This window comes from Erithacus rubecula (genome assembly GCF_903797595.1).
Source record: "Erithacus rubecula genome assembly, chromosome: 5".
NCBI lineage: Eukaryota > Metazoa > Chordata > Aves > Passeriformes > Muscicapidae > Erithacus > Erithacus rubecula.
Genome location: NC_136687.1, coordinates 33730543 through 33747150, shown reverse-complemented (window position 1 = coordinate 33747150; position 16608 = coordinate 33730543). Strand labels below are relative to the sequence as shown.

Here is a 16608-nt window from a genome sequence, read left to right as displayed (position 1 = left end):
CACCTGCTGCTCAGCATCAGCATCACATTTTCCCTGTGCAATTGCTTCACCTTTTTCTGACATCTTTTTTTCTAATATTCCCATCCTTGGGGGCATCCAGGCTTCCAAGGTTTTATGTGCTATCAAATGCTTTGATTTTTTTTGTGGACAAGTTAAATGGTCCAATTACTTTTTAAGTACAGGCATGAGCTTCATCTTTCCAGGGCTATGGGTTGCACTCACAGAGTATGTTTGGCCAGGGCAGTTTGGCCAAAGCAATACAGAATACAGCAAGCTGCAATTGGACACACTGTCCTCTAAACTTATTGCAGTAAATCCCTCCTCTCACCTAAATGTGACAGAATTGTACAGAGACAAGCACACTTGCAGTCACACTTTGAGAACCATGCAGTCAATAACATCTGCTGCTTCTGCTTCTCTTCTCAAGTTAGGGCCACAGTGGAAAAAGAGAACATAAAAGCTGACCCCATGTAGCCTAGTATAGTGTGCCTAAGCATAACATATTTTCCTATTTTTCCTTAGATAAAAATTGATAACAAGTTAAATAGGCTTGAAACAAGTTGTGAAGAAAAACAGTGTCTTCATAATATTGAAAAAATGAAGTTTTAGTCAAAATCCCAAGGTTTCAACTCTGATGATTATAATGCAAGTTCTCAGACAGATGAGTAAGAGTCATCTTACAACAACTCATCTTTGGATGGAGTGTTTCAAAATCACTGGAAATGCTGAAATTTTAAACCAGGTTTCCATTCAGTATCAGGCTAAGCATCACAGTAATGTCTTAATGTCTCTGAGATTTTTGATGCATCATTTTATTTAAATGAACTTTAGAAAAAAGAGAAGAACACTCTATACTGTGATTTCTCATTAGTTAATATCATATACAGGGTATAGAATACAATTAAAAATACTCATTAAAATGCCCCAAAAGCAGGAGAGTACTAAAAAGAAAGTGTAAGTGGCTTGTATATCTCAAAGGAGACAGTGGAAAATAATGAAAATAAAATTTTCTTTTTTGTCATAAGTATTATGGTAGAATAAAGAAAAAGGAATCATAGGAATTTCTACCCTATCATTAACAAAGAAATGTCTGAGTGAAAAAATGACTTTGCTATAGAATTTGTATCACGAATTTTAGAAGGTTTTTAAGGATTATCCAGATATTAGTATTTGTACAATAAAAGTGCATGTTAAGTATTTCCAATTTATTTTATGGAAGACTTCAAAATATCTCTATCAGTATCTTCCTATTCTAAATGGAAATTATGAGAGAACCTTCCTTTCTCTTAGGGCACCACTGCAGTTGTGATAAAACTCAATGTTGGAAAGCTCCTTAACTCCTTAATTTTGATTGTTAGCAGAATATTTCTTATGAATACCACCTATTTAATTTTCTCTCCCTGATATTTCAGCAGAATCAAAATGAATCATTCTAATCTTAAATTTTAAGATATGTTTGATCATAATGGAGAGCAAAAATTAAAAGATATATGGATTATAATGGAAGAGTTTTATATTTTTTTTTTTTTTTTTCCTCAAGAGAATATACAAACCATGCATTTATAGGCTTTGCTTTTCAGGATTATTGGGCTTTTGATTGTTCAGCTGCAAATATAGTTTTTCACAATTAAAAATAAAAATATAATAACTACATTGTTAATGCTAATGTTAATCCCCTCCCTCTTCAAGTAATCCCAGAGATGAGCTAAATATCTCAGTTGAACAAAGGCTTCAATTCAGCATCATAGAATCATAGAATTAGAGAATTATAGAATGGTTTGCATTGAGAGATCCTAAAGTTCAGCAGTTCCATCCCCCCCGCCATGGGCAGGGACAGCTTCCACTTGACCAGGCTGCTCAGAGCCCCATCCAACCTGGCCTTGAACACTTCCAGGGATAGGGCATCCACAACTTCTCAGAGCAGCCTGCTCCAGTGCCTCACCACCCTCAGAAAAAAGAATTTCTTTCTGCTATCTACACCTCCTCTCTTTCAGTTTCAATCCATTCACCCTTATCCACATGTCTAGTCTGTATACCTGGCCATTGCACCTAAGAATCCTTTCAGCTCCTTCACATTGCCCCCTTGCTGTATGAACTAGGGCAGGGATAACTTGGCAACCCTATGTCCCTTTTTCCTGCCTGAGCCAGGTTATGGTCAGTGCACAGCATGCAGACCTGTGGATTTCAGTAGTGCTTCAGATCCCACATTGTAAATATGGTCACAGCACCTACTGAATAATTAAAACCCCTGATTGAACATTTTGTGAATTATTTCAACTCTATATTTTATTAAATATAATAAGTTCTGAAATTGAAGTTTGTCCAGTCTTCAGGTACTTTTGGTTTGTTTGCTAGTTTTTAAAGACTGTATTACCTTGCACAATGCACCTGTACTAACCCTCTTCTGAATTCAGTGAGAGCATTTAAAAAATACCCCAACTGTGACATTTATTATAGCAATAAATGTTAAATGTCTTTTCAGTTGTAATCACTTTCCTACCTGTATTGTAATGCTTGGTGCAGTAGCACAAATCCTTTTCTTCTTTCAACAGAAACTGTGGCAGAGTGAGACCTTCTGCTACTTGAACCGCTCCCTTTTCTTGCCACTCAAAAATGAGATCATTCATTGTGTACCCAACTAAAACAAAGAAAGAACCCAAATAAACTCTAAGTCAGCTGCAAACTTTGAAAAGCAGTAACATCAAACTACAATATTTTTAGTAAATGTTACAAAAAGGACATAGTACAAGGGTCTGCTTGTACCTCTTAATCACAGTGTTTTATCTGCCATTCTATACCATACTGAATTGGAAAAGACAAAATGGCTCTTAGGAGTCTTATGAAACTCTTTTAAATCTTAATAATTAGATGGTCGTTAAAGGATTCAACAAAAGCATTTAAATTAGCTTAACATCCAAATCTCTTGGGTGCTTGGGAATATTTTTCTCTTCCCAGTCCACGAAGGATAAAATAGGCCCTTCAAACTCATATCTCTTCCTCCTTTTACTTGAGTTGAAATGTGGATTTTCTGTTATGATTATGGATTTATGTCAATTTGAATATTTAAGTGCAAATTGTTCAAAAACAGCTAATTAAAAATCCAGCAGTACTACTAGTTTAATTGAAAAACTGTTTTTCTCTGAAACTGGAACAACACATGGGAAAAAATTGTTTATTATCTTGTCATATTAACTGACTGGGACATATAATGATATTAAGAAACATTCAGCTTTAATATTAAGTCTTCTGCACTTCTCCATACCTCATGCATGTGTATAAGATTAGATATAACAGCAAAAGACATACTAATCAAGGCCCAGACTTTGCTAAGGACAAGTACTTTTTCCTTCTATTTCCTTCTCTCAGATAAATATTTGCATGGGATATAATTGGGCAAAATATCCCGATTTCTTCTGAATATGTGATCTGTTAACTTTCACAGGCGTATAATTCTAATTTTCTTTCTAAATAAATTTTGCATGCTTATTGCAAGTTGAAAAGAAAAAAGGCTCCATATTCTTATTCAAGTTTGAGCCACCACATACTAGAAGAAATCAGAAGGTAGAAGGAGAATTCTTTCATCTAATTTATATAGCTTTCAGCTTCTTTGCAACATTTCCATTCTGCTTTAGTTCAATACCAATAAGCTGTTGAAAATAATCTGTTGGGAACCAGAAATTCTTTTAACATTCCAGTAACAAATTACTGTTTAAAGTACATTGTTCAGAACCTTCTAGGAGTAGCTGTCTACCTAAAATTACAGACATTTTGTGTTTCAGCAAAAAAAAGAGAAACCTCTCTGCTGTGTGGGCATAATTCTTAACCCATTATATTCAGTGACTTTGTTACACTTTTAACACACCTATAAATGGCATTCAGTGACCTGATCTGATAACCTGAAAACTGAGATATGATTCATCTTTTCTGATCTATGCTGAATGAACCTAGGAGCTAAGAATTAGTGTTTATAAATGTAAAAATGTTTTCAACACTTCTTCCTTCTAAATTCCTGATGTTTCTTTTGGGGAGAATCTTTAGACACGGTATTCACAGGAACTCAAACTGACTGTTAATTTACTTGGCACTTTTTTTGAGGCTGGATGAGTATGATAAAAATGAGAAGTAATTAAGATCAGACATTGCTCAAGCATATATCAAATGTACAAGAAAACACTTGCCTTTCTTATGGATTGTATGACATTCCATAAACACAGTTAAAATTCACTGTTAAATGCCATAAACTGTGAAAAATGAGAAGTATGTATCTTATCAAACTTTGCATGAATTCAGACAAAAAGCAGTTGTGTGTAAAGCAGAATACCACTTGAAGCATGTAGATTATGTCCAGAAGTGATATTCCCTGAGCAAAACTCACTGAACTGGTAACAAACAACTGCTGCATCAAAATGTATTTCACTAAATAAGGTTCATTCATCTCTAATGCATGCTTTTAATTTTGATATTGTATTCTGCCCACTAATTCTTCTATAATACAATATAGTATAAATAGTATCAGCATATTCAAAATGCTGCTGCAGTAATTAATTTTTGTCATGTTTACATTTTAAATGCCCAAATATAGCTTTAGCATTCAAAACTGTAACTGCAGTTTTGTAAGTCAAGGTGATAGTCATAAATTATAAGTGTTTTAGAATATAGAGAATTTAATGGAGATGTGACTTTATGTTACACCAAATAAATTTAAAGTAGTATAATGTAACCACTAGTATGTTAAATTACATCAGCTTGAATGAAATCAAAAGAAAATATATTTTTCCAATGAATCTTAGGAAGAGGACCTGCTGAATAGCACAGAGCTTAACACTCAGAATGCTCATGGTACTGTGTGCATAGTGCATAAGGAGAAAAAGATATTTCTATAGAAATCACTCTTTAAAACCATCAGTAGTTACCATACTGTAGTATTTATACTATAATAGTTTAGGTATGCAGTGTTGTATTTGCAATGAGCCTAAAATACAGTCCCTTGGCATACTAATTTTCAGACCTCTACTGATTAATTGTAATAATTGTCCCTGTCCTGTTCTAGAAATACTAAATCTGAAGTCCACCTGAGCTTTTGATTCTTGGCTACTTGCTACCCGACTAACAAATGTGCATTATCTTTAAAGTCATTTTAAAAGATGTCATTCAAGAACATAAATTTAACTCAAGGTCTAAATGCCCGTTGCTGATACTGGGCTGCTTTTGAAGATTAGAAATACACTGTGTGTATTTTCTAAATGATCTATGAGATAAAAAAATCTGAGAAGTTGTGTTCCATGGTTATCACTGTACAAATGGAGCAGTAAAGTGTGTCTTTATTCTGAATGGATGTATGGTTATCCGTACAAACTTGTGCCATATGTGTTATATTGTTAGACATATTATGTAAGAACTGCACTGAAATATGTAGCAGTCATAAAGAACAAGACATTTCCCTTTAGGGCCTATAAGGGATTAACTGCAACCCAACATGATATTTAGTCTACCATTAAACCAGAAGTTTTTCTGTTTGGACTATGAGGTGGTGTTGGTTTCTATTATAAATTGCTAGCAGATATTTTTATTACCAGTGGCTGGGAAGTACAGTGTTATGTAGGGAATTCCTAGTGGATAAATTTTATTGTTGAAAAAAGGATAGTCAGTCACTAGCCTAGCTAGTATATGAGGGTACAGCTCACTGGTGCAAAAGGTGAATCTTTTATTCTACATGAATAGCTGAAAGCAATGGAGGCTATAATCTAGCATGGTCTTCAGGACCAGGGCAGCCTAAACTAAATCAAGGGCATTAGTAAATTTCAGTAATTTTCTGTCACTGCAATGCAGTGTGCTAGGGTTTGGGTTTGCAGTGCATGAGTGAATGAAGGTTGGGAAAGGAAGTAGAGTTGTTAAATTGTGTTTTATGGGACAAACACCTGCTTCTGTGGCTGAAGAAGAGGGCAGTAAGCAATGTATTTCTTTTTGTTTGGTTCAATGCAGTACTTGCTGTTACTTAATTCTATAAAGATATTACTAACTAGACAAAATCTAAGTGGTATCATTATAGAACTCTAAAGAAAGGATAGGGAAAAACAACTTTGTTATGTTTGAACAGTGATGCTCAGGAGTTACAGGGATGGTTAGGTTACACTAATACTCTCTCTATTAACCCAAAGTCTGAGGTCTTGCACATCTAAAATGCAAAAGCAGGAAGTAAATTGTTGGTAATTACATCACAAAGATATCATCTCAGGAGGAGAAGGTTTCCATGGGTTTTCTCAGGAAAACTCAAGAATTGTGTGAATGCATGGCACTGTAGCCTCTGTGCAAACAGTTCTCATAAAGAGACAAGTAATTTCCAGGAGCCTGAAGTCATTCCAGGTAACTAGATAATGAAGCATGTCCTGGGAGACTGAGAGCCCTGTCTGAGATAAATATGACAAACTAGGGAACTAAGTAGAATTCAGAATTTACTAGAAGGGAAGAGAGCCTGAACAATTGGGAAACTTGGATTTGGTCTGCAGAAATATTACTTTAGAAAACAATGTGCAACAGAGTTGGTGATAAGTGTGACAAAATTAAACTGAAACACTAACAGAGAGAGAATCTGGAAGAGATAAGGCATTGATGAAAAGCAGTTCTCAGGACTTTTGCCTGGAATAGTTGATGGAGGGTTTTGAATAACTAGACATCAAATAAAATTAAATTGTAGTAGTATTTTATTTAGTTGATTGTAACAGTAATCCAAACAAAACTCTGGCAGATGGTGGACGAGACAGACATGTTAATTTTAGCCTTTAGACAGTGTTGGAAATTGTTTAGCTAGAGTGAAAATTTTCAGTGTTTTCAATTAGAGGTTCCAGGAAAAAAAAATCAGGAATAAAGAACGTGATCCTGATGAAATATTTTTAAGTATCAAGAGCATCTACAGTGTCTTGAAAGAAAAAACCAACTTTTCCCTTGAACTGACTCGTCTTTCCCAGAAAAAAAATTATCTTTCCAAAAATGGTATTGACAAGTTGTTATCAACGCTCATATGAGGTTCCTGGAAAAAGGAATTAGACTGTATCTTTGTCTATTTTTTAAACTACCATTACCATTAATAATAAATATTAATTTTTCATTAATCCAATTTTGAAAATATGGTACTAAAGCCTGCTTTAAATAAACAGAGTCCCATTCAAACCACATCAGGCCACATTACTCTACAAAACTGATTGGAACTAAGGTGTTTATATCAGTTACATGCTAAGAGTATTTATTTTAGCTAATTCAGTATCAGTGGTAGGCATTAAAAGCCTGTATCACATAGACAAGATAGTGGACATCCAACAAGTTTGTCTTGAAGAAGTATTGAAGTGTCTATCATCTCCTCTCCTGCTTCTCCAAGGACTGCACTGTTACAGAAACACAAGGCAAGCAGCTCCCCTGTACTATTAGAGACTCTGCCCCTTTGAACCATCATAGTCTTGGCAATTCCAGCAGAATTCCTTCATCACATCTGCTGACACTGTTTTATCTGCTTTGTCCCTCCACCTTTAGCACAGCCTTCCAAGCCAAGAACAAACTTGTGATCCAGCTGAATATCAATATATCCTGTAAATGTTCTACTCAATCTGTTTTATTGCAGGAAGGCTGTGCTTCCCTTTTGTCATTTTTAAATACCTATAGGTATATTAAAACCCAACTCTTTTCCTCATGTTCTATAAACAGACACATGCTCAGCATAAAACAACCAAGTAGAGTATCTGGCTTTTTTGTAAAAGAGTTCAGCTACATAATTTATTTTTTATTTTTTAATCCCACTGATTTATCTAAATTCCATTCATATTTCTTTAATTTTTAGTAATATACAGCTCCAAAAGTAATGCTGGATTTAGTCAGCAAACACATCAGTTCTTTACGTTTCCAGTTGAAGCAAGAACTACAGTCATGTGTCTAGGGTTATTCCACTACTGTTCTGTTAGGCATCCCTTCAGTTTGCCTCCAGCACAGGCTGCCTGCACATTACTGTTCCTAAGAGCATCCCAGACATTTGAATTGTGCCCTCAATTCCCAGCAACACAGCAGGGGGAAGATATGACAGAGCTAACGAATCTGGTTTTGGCTTGAGGTTAGAACAAATTCTTCTACTGTATGCACTAAATATATTAGCTTCAGAAATGATCTGTGATTCATTGCAAAGTTAAAGTTGTGCTGGAGTTCCAAGAAAACAGGACTTTACTCAATGTACTTCTGAGCTGCTTTGCAAACTGTCTGCACCTTGCACTGCCCTCTAAGTATTTCTGAAGGAACTGACTGGGGAGTTATAGGTTTGATCTTCTTAGTCTGAATATTGGAAAAGGATAACATCTCAGTTCAGCACTCTAGCACATCTCCCAAACCTACTATTCCTTGCTGAAGGCCATAGGTGTTCAGCTATCACTTTTTTTCTAGTTTCTGAGGAAACTAGGAGTTGAAGACTACAAGTATCCTGGTTTTTGTAGCTGTGTGTCATAGCTCACAGCTATGTTTGAGTCACCCAGCTGCAGAATAAAAACCACAGCCTGAGCAGTTGATAATTCTTGTGCTCCTGAAATGGAAAGGAGATAAGCAGTATGGTTACTACACCTTCTGACACAGACAGGCATTGACCTAGTGTGTCCATAACTTCTGTCCTTCAGGGAGATACCTGAGAATTCACTGGGAGATGAGAAATACACTCCAGTTATTTTATCTTTCTTATGTTGTCTTTGTGCTTTTGTGGAAAAAGTAAAAATGTGCACATAATTTTCTGGAATGCATTAGCTTGTACTGCTGCAGCCTGCATACCCATCTTTCCACTTGTACAATCTCCAAATTAGAGACTGGGGGGAAAAGAAATTGTGCAAATAAGAATCATGTAGTACAGAGGGAATTTTCTTTCACAATTTAGAAAACAAGACCATGATTGCTTAGAAAGACTAAAAAGCCTCCATGAATCAAAAGGGGAAAAAAAGGCCACTGTTTAATTTTAAAATAAACATCAAGTTAAAATTATGAGGTAAGAAAGTGTTTTGTACCTTACCTACGTTGCTTTTCACAGTATATATTTTCTTTTGTAACTTAGTCTTTTGAATATTCTTTGAAAATTCAGGAATATTAACTGTCACATAAAGTTACAATTGCAATTCATGAATAAAGGACTGCTGTGAGGTAAAAGCAAAACTTAAAAAAGAAAGACAACAAGCTCTAGCATATGAAAGAAAAACATTTCTTTCCTGGAAGACAGGCCACAGAAATAAATATGTATCCAGTTGACATTTCTTTGTATCTTATTCAAGCAGAATAAAACTAAAATTATCCCACATGCCTATAGGCTGCCCTGGTGTAAGGCACAAAATGGTAGAAAGAATTATTTAATATGTGCATTTTCATTTGTTCCCTTTCTAAGATAAAAAAGCAGCTCATTCTAGCCGCTGAGAAATCATTTGGTAAAATAAATCCTTTAAAAATAGAAGATATTTCCACTTAAATATTTTTCAGACACTTCAGGATATAATAAAGTACTATTACCAGGGGCAAATCCAGCTGCTTATACTGACCTTGGGAAAAAAAAAAAAACATTACATGAGCCAGCTAAAAATAAAGATATTATTTGGGGAAAAAAGCTATACCTGATTTTTTCTCTTATACTTTTCTCTACTGGAACAACAGTATCAATATTGAAGGAAACTATCTAGTGGCAAAAGAAATTACTACTTAAAGGAGAGACAAACCCCATGATCTGTCTCATAACTGTTAGTCTTTTCTACCCAGTGGTAAGATGAGTAAAAAAAAGATGAGTGATTTATTCTGATTTGCTTAGTGACACATACAGGAGCAAGGCTTGCAAGATCAGACACAGTTTACAGAAACCATGAGACAAATGGGTCTTGTGAATTCATAATGTATGATGTCCTACACAACCTGGCACTCACTGGAAAAAAAAGCAATGATCACCACTTCAAAAAGAAACATCTGGAAACATGACTACTGCTGTTTTGCTCCTGCAAACACTTTGGCTTTTATAACACAGCCTGGTGGTCAGATCATTCACTCAGGACATGAGAGGACTGTGTTTTCTGTTTTGAACTCAAATGTCTTCCACTTCCCAGACAAGACATTAACCACTAGGGTTAGTACTTTGATCTTTGTGTTTACATTGTCTCACTGTGCACAAAAAATGCAAGGCAGACAGCCAGAGCAGAGTATGACACTGTGGCCTAGAAATTAGAGATGCTTGGATGGATTCAGGCTCTCAGGGTTATGTCAGTTCTTACCTCGGGAGATTTGATGTGAAGCCTGGGAAAATGCCAAATGCACCCATCCTCCTTTTTATCTTCTATAATTTTAAATAGAACTGGATGCCTTTTCTTAGGCAGAGAGTCTGGAATTTGAATGTTTCTGCTCATCCTTTGATGAATTGAACAGACTTCACTCTCAGATAAATTTTTTTTTTTTTTTTTTTTACCTGGTTACTCTTCTTCCTGGCATATAGATATTTTTTGTAACACTTTCAAGTTGTCTATTTCCTTTCCTGTCCTTCCAAAGAAACTATGGACAGGTGACTTGCTGCTCTCAATGGTTTTGGAACTTAGGTCACTGTACATACCTGCTTTGGATCTATCCCAAAATAATCTCAGGGAACTGCTGCCTTGTTCTTGCAAACCTAACTGATTATTCTGCTGTCAGACATGTAAGAATATCCAGAGTTCCCACATGCTTCAAAATTTTCTGCCTCAGGCCATCGTCTTTTCCCATAGTCTGTTTTATGATGTCTGAAGTTACAGGTAAAATAGAATCAGACAAGGCAATATGGGAAAGACTTTATTACTTGCAATTTCCTTATGAAATACAATTTGATCTCCATGAATAAAGAATTTGGAGTGCTCATCTGTATTTTCTTCAGCTCTTTTTTCGTGAGAACTGCCTCCTTCACCATGTGAATGTGCAGCTGGAAATTTACTCCCACTGAACTCAATGATTAAAAAAAAGACTTCAGCGAAAAATGTTCTGCTGGAAAATACAGTAGAACATCTACGGTGCTATTCAACTAATAAAAGTTGGTTCCCTGTGGTGTGGTTTGTGGGAAATGTGGGCTCCTGCAAGGTTTCTCTAAAGCAAACCAGATGCGTTTGTTTAAGAATGCTCAGTTGTTGTCTGACCTGTCCTCACAATATCTGGAAGAGAGGAAAAATGCAGCTAAGTTTTATGAAGCTGTTAAAGAAAAAATTCATACCTTTCAAAAATAATTTTTAATAATACATTTTGCTTGTTCAGTCAAACACTATGATATTTCCTCTTTGAAGCATAATTGTATTAAGTGAGTATACCTGCCATCTGCATATATTCCAATGCCACTGCCTCCTGCTTATCTTTTGTTTAGCCACATTAATTATACAGTGACATAGGTTATCAGTAGGATTGTCTGCTCTGGTTGATTGAGGAGTTTTGCTCAAATGCTGGATATATAATATTGTCCTAAATTCCTTGACATTTGCAGCAAACAACGATCTCTCCATTTCAGTCAAGTAAATTTCTGCTGTCAGATTCAGCTGTTGTCCTCATATTGAAAGGTTGCTTCATAATGTTACCATCTGTCCATTGTAATAAAAGATAGATCTGGTTTTTATGCTCACCCTGCAATATTCTATAAAAGCATACCATACAAGAAACAGTTCTGACATACTGACTGATAGATAATTACATCCCCTTCAATTGGTGGTGCTTTCTTCCAGTAAAAGAAGAAAAAACCTCAAAAAAAAGTTAACAGAATTATGTGTGTTGTTGTTTCTGATCTATGATATACTTCAAATAATCCAGTATGTTCTTTTATATGCACAATTCTTTTTTTTTTTTTTAATTTTACTTATTGGCCCAAAAACTGTAAATATAGATCTGGTAGATGAATACTTCCTAATCTGTCTTGCCCCTGTCATTTATTTTCACAAACTTCAGATTGCTGGAAGCTTTCATAGAATGCTTTACTTTATTTTATTTTTGTTCTTTGCATCATTATAAAGATTTTTCTGCTGCAACTCTCTTTTGAAGTCCTCTCATTTTAAGGAAAACAGCAATTCCCAAATACTTTAAATCACAAGGAAAGTGAGAATATAATGCATCAGACAGAATAGTTGATTTCTCCTTTTGTGAATGTGTTTGTGCCTTGAAATGGCATAGCTGCTTTGCACTTTCCATACTCCTTTAAATAACAAGTTATCAAGGCAGATGATAAGTATATCATATGTTAAAATATAATAATTTTACGTTGCATAAAATCCCATAAATCACTTCTTTAAGTTATTCTTATGTTTTCTTTATGCTTCCCATATTATTTATTCACCTCCTGTATGTGTGAACACAGAAAGACTTATGGTGAAATCCTATATGGAGAAATTTTGTATAAAGATAAACCATCACTGGGTAATTAAGCTTAATGGCAACTTCAGATTTACATAAATCTCTTTTTTTCCAGTTCAAATAGGTATAAAAGAACCTCTTCCTCCTAAAATCATGTATATTTCACAGATTTTATTGATAAAATAAAAGATTCATTTTGAAAATTTGTTCTAGTACCACTACAAGGGGTTTTCCTACCTCCTGTATAGCTGTTGTAATCCCTGCAAAAGTATGTATAGGATAATACATTACACAAACTTACAGCTTTCCAGCTGCATTATACATGTTTGCACATCCATTGGAAAATTTTTGAGATCCATCGGACAGGAAAGTATTAAAGTCAATCTGAAAGAACACAAAAAACTCATTAAAAATATACCCCTGCCCCAAAAAATCTATAGAACTGTGCAGGAAGAATGCATGAATACAATGGAAGCAATTAGGAATAGAAAACATAAATCAATAGGAAGCTCTCAAAAAAGATCTCTATTAACTGAACCCACCTAACTCAGCCTAGTATGACAACATGTGAAAAATTTTGCAGACTTTCAGAAAAATAAATTTTTCAGTAGGACTGCCTGACTTAATGGGAAGTCTAAAGGAAGGCAGCAACAGTGTGCCTTTTTGTGCTACAGCAGAATTATTGCACTGCTCCTGTATTTCAAATCTTTGGCACAAAACTTACCCAAATTTACCTGAATTCCGTAACATCTGTCAACTTCAAATCATGGTGGAAAAGTAGTTTTATGTGTTATTGTCCTAAACTAAGGTGCTTAAAAAGTAACACAAAGGTTTAAAGAAACATTTTATGATATTGATGGTAGACTGAAATATGGCTGTAATTTTGAACTGTAGCTGTGCATCAGTGTTAGTCCTAATAGTTCTTGTGAAATTCTTTGCAAATTATAGGCAAAAGCGGCTTTTTAAATTTTTAAATATATGCAATGTTTTATCTTTTGAGTAGAACTTCCCAGAGGAATCAGAAAGAAGAATTTATAAGAGATAAAATCACATGTTTTCCCTCCCTTGCCATGCCTCGGTATTAATTCATCATTCAGAGCCATGACTCTACCTTCATGAATCAGTTCAGTTAATGGAATGTCCTACAAAAACCTGAGGAGCTTCAGTTCAATTGCTTACACGTAAGACTCTTCTAGCATGGCAGTGCTCTAATCCCCCTCTCTTGAATCCTCTCCCCTGCTTTTGGCACTGGGGCTAAAGGGAAGTGGGAAGTAGCTGGAAAGTATAGCTGTATGTTTCTTATGTCTATTTTATTTTTTCTGACCAACATCCTTCATTCATTGTTGCTGTAATTTCTGTTTAGTCAGACAGTGACAGAGCTGCATGAGGAGAGTCTGAGGAGGGAAGTCAGACCCGTCCCCTATTCCCATGCTGTTAAAAATAGTTCCAAAGGCAAATTCTGGCTGTTAGGCTGGTAACACAGCAAGTTGTTTCAGAGACACCTGGACTTTTTACTTCAGTAAATATTTTAGTATTTTATATTAAGTATTCATTGAGTTGGGAACCGTTGCCTTCCATTATTTTCTTGCCTGAATTGTTCCAATGCAATTAGGGATGAGGAAAAATTAGGGAATGAAAGAAAGAAGCTAATTTAGAAACTTAATTTTTTTTTCCTTTCCCTTTTAATGTCAGGACACTAGCAATTAGCATATCTCCCCTAATTAGAAGGTTAACTTACTCAAATGTACATAACTAAACTAGATGCCAATGATATGATTTTAAATCTATTTTAGAAACTGTAATAGTTCTTTATTAAATCAAGCCAACATAAAGTTTCTGGCTTCATAAGAAACAGAGGAGCTCTCTGGTATCTGCTTTCAACACAGCTGATGTTTACCTTTATAATTTAATATCATAATATTTCTCACATTTAGGATTTTTCACTTAATTTCATGTGGCCTTGAACTTGACCTGAATTGTACTGAACTTGCAATCCACACCTGTTTCAGCTGAGTGGTGGAGTCTATTCTCTGTGCTGTATGTATTTGGAAGGAGTAGGGCAAGGCAGGGAGTTATTTGATTACAGTGGAACAACAGCCAGTGCCTCTTGGGGTGACTCAGAAAGTCTGCAGATAATTGATCTAGATGTAATTTCCACTTGAATCCAGATAAGGAATCCTTTTAACCTACTTTGGATCTGTTTCTAGTGACGGAGTACATGTCATGACACTGAAGATTGATTATGCTCCCAGACTGGCAGACTAACCTCCTTTTGGATATGAAATCCTCATAAGAATTTTAACCCAACACTTTCTCCACGTATAAGCCTGAAAAAGTCTAATTGCTGCTTAATTGCACTGGAAGAACGGAAGGAGGAAGGAGACTCTTTTGCCACTGACACACCCATGCAAGTCATAAAGATTTATTTTTCTCCAGTACACAAACTGTTTACAGGTTCCTGATGTCTCTTCAAAGAGTAAAATTATGCATTTTTAAAGCAAAATACTGAGTAGACAATAGTATATTTATTTTGAAAAGACTAACAGTTTGCCTAAGTGAGTCACTGCTTCAATATCAAATCTAGTGGGGCATTAGCATACTTATACCAATGTGTTTCTCATTAGATCAGGTTTTTGAAGACAGTGGTAAAATGCCTACTGATGTCTGTATTAAAAGGAAAGTGGTGGGAAGAGAAGTGGGATAATTAAATTTTGTCAATACTTATGATTGCTGCTTTCAGCTTCTTAAAACATTTTCAAAAATTTACTTTCCAGTTTTCTCTCCATCTCCAGCAGTAAATGACTTATCTTTAAATGTCATACTTCCTCAAACAGGCCATGTTTTCATGTTGAAGTGCAACTGCAATATCCAGAAAGGGGGAAAAGAAGTAACATTGGACTGTCATGAAATTGGAGAAGACTACAGACTGTGAAACTCATACATAGGCCAACTCAAATTATAATACTACAGGATTGTTTGTTGTGTGCAGTGTCCTAGCTCCTCTAGGCTTAGTACCTATACATTAAAATGAGAAAGATACTTTTCTTATTATTTTTACTATGTATATATCTATCATACTATTGCATGAGCAATCATTTTCTATTTTAATATTAACAATGAATGTTGATAAAAATCTGCATTCAAAACACACATAAGAGTTCTGCATGACTAGCAACTGAAAATGTTTTAGCAATTCCTAATTGTACATTTGAGCTTCTATCTGAAAAAAATCATTAGATTAGAGACTCACCTGATGGAATAAAGTACATTTCCATTTTTGAAAATCCGCAACAACTTATTATCTGTTGTAACTTCATGAAAGTTGGCACCTTTTTCATTAGCAAAGAACAAATCAGGTTTCCAAATTGAATCCAGCATGGATGGATCTAAATCTAAAGAGTCATCTGGATATTCACTGTATGCAAGGCGTGGATCATTCCAATTCTGACGGAGAAAGATGTTCACTCTGTAATCCTGAATAAAAGAGAAAACAAGCAAAGCCTTATCAAGCATAGGGATTTAGCTTTTATTTCATTTCTTAGCCATGTAATCCCCTGTCCATCTGTGGATGACAAAAGAATTACTTAGCTGAATGCTAGAATGATACCTATTTATATTAGTGGGGACACAATGGATAAGAATAAAGATGCATTTCAGGGCAATCGAAAAAAATCCTAAGATAAGGAAATCCAACCTCCATGTACAGTTCATATAATTCCATATAACTCTACCTTTAGCACAAATTTGTCTTGATTTTGAAATGAGAAACATAAAAAGAGTTTTATGGTGTCACCTTTTTCTGCTCAAGCCCTGGCAGGGGCATTCCCACTTCCCTCTTTCTATCAGTGAGAATCTGTCCCACTGTAAGGGAAGTGAAATTAATTTTTTTTTTCTCTCAATCTAATCCTTACTTGTTTTAGATCCACCACACAGGCTTTCTGTGCCTTAGTTCCCTATTGAACATTGTGTGAGCAGTAACTTGCTATACAGCAGTGTGAGGAGGGCACATGTTCCTCTCTTCAAAAAGGGTAGAGAACATATAAATCTTTATGATAAATTAGATTAGCTACATGTGTGGTCACCTTAATTTGTACAGACAGTCCTGTCTTTATCAAGAGTGCTTTTATAGAAAAGATGAGTGAGTGCTTCAAACTTCTGGAAGTCATTTTGGAGCTACACATACATTCTGTCAGAAATGTATTTATGGCTCTACACTTTCTTACAACTTTACCACTCTGAAAATACTTAGTTTTAAATAATAGCTTC

At 35.2% G+C, this 16608-nt stretch overlaps 1 protein-coding gene across 6 annotated transcripts in view; it reads right to left on the bottom strand.

Annotated features, from left to right (window-relative positions):
- Nucleotides 1–16608, bottom strand: part of GLRA3 (glycine receptor alpha 3) — a 76362-nt gene that overhangs the window by 20909 nt on the left and 38845 nt on the right. For all 6 annotated transcript variants that reach the window (XR_013774241.1, XR_013774242.1, XM_079305687.1 and 3 more), the window contains 3 exons: nucleotides 15593–15816; nucleotides 12644–12726; nucleotides 2501–2638 (listed from right to left, as the gene is read on the bottom strand). Coding sequence is in view for 4 of the 6 variants with exons in the window: in XM_079305687.1 (XP_079161813.1) it covers nucleotides 2501–2638; nucleotides 12644–12726; nucleotides 15593–15816 (445 nt within the window). In the remaining 2 variants the exon portion in view is untranslated. The remainder of the gene's footprint in view (nucleotides 1–2500; nucleotides 2639–12643; nucleotides 12727–15592; nucleotides 15817–16608) is intronic.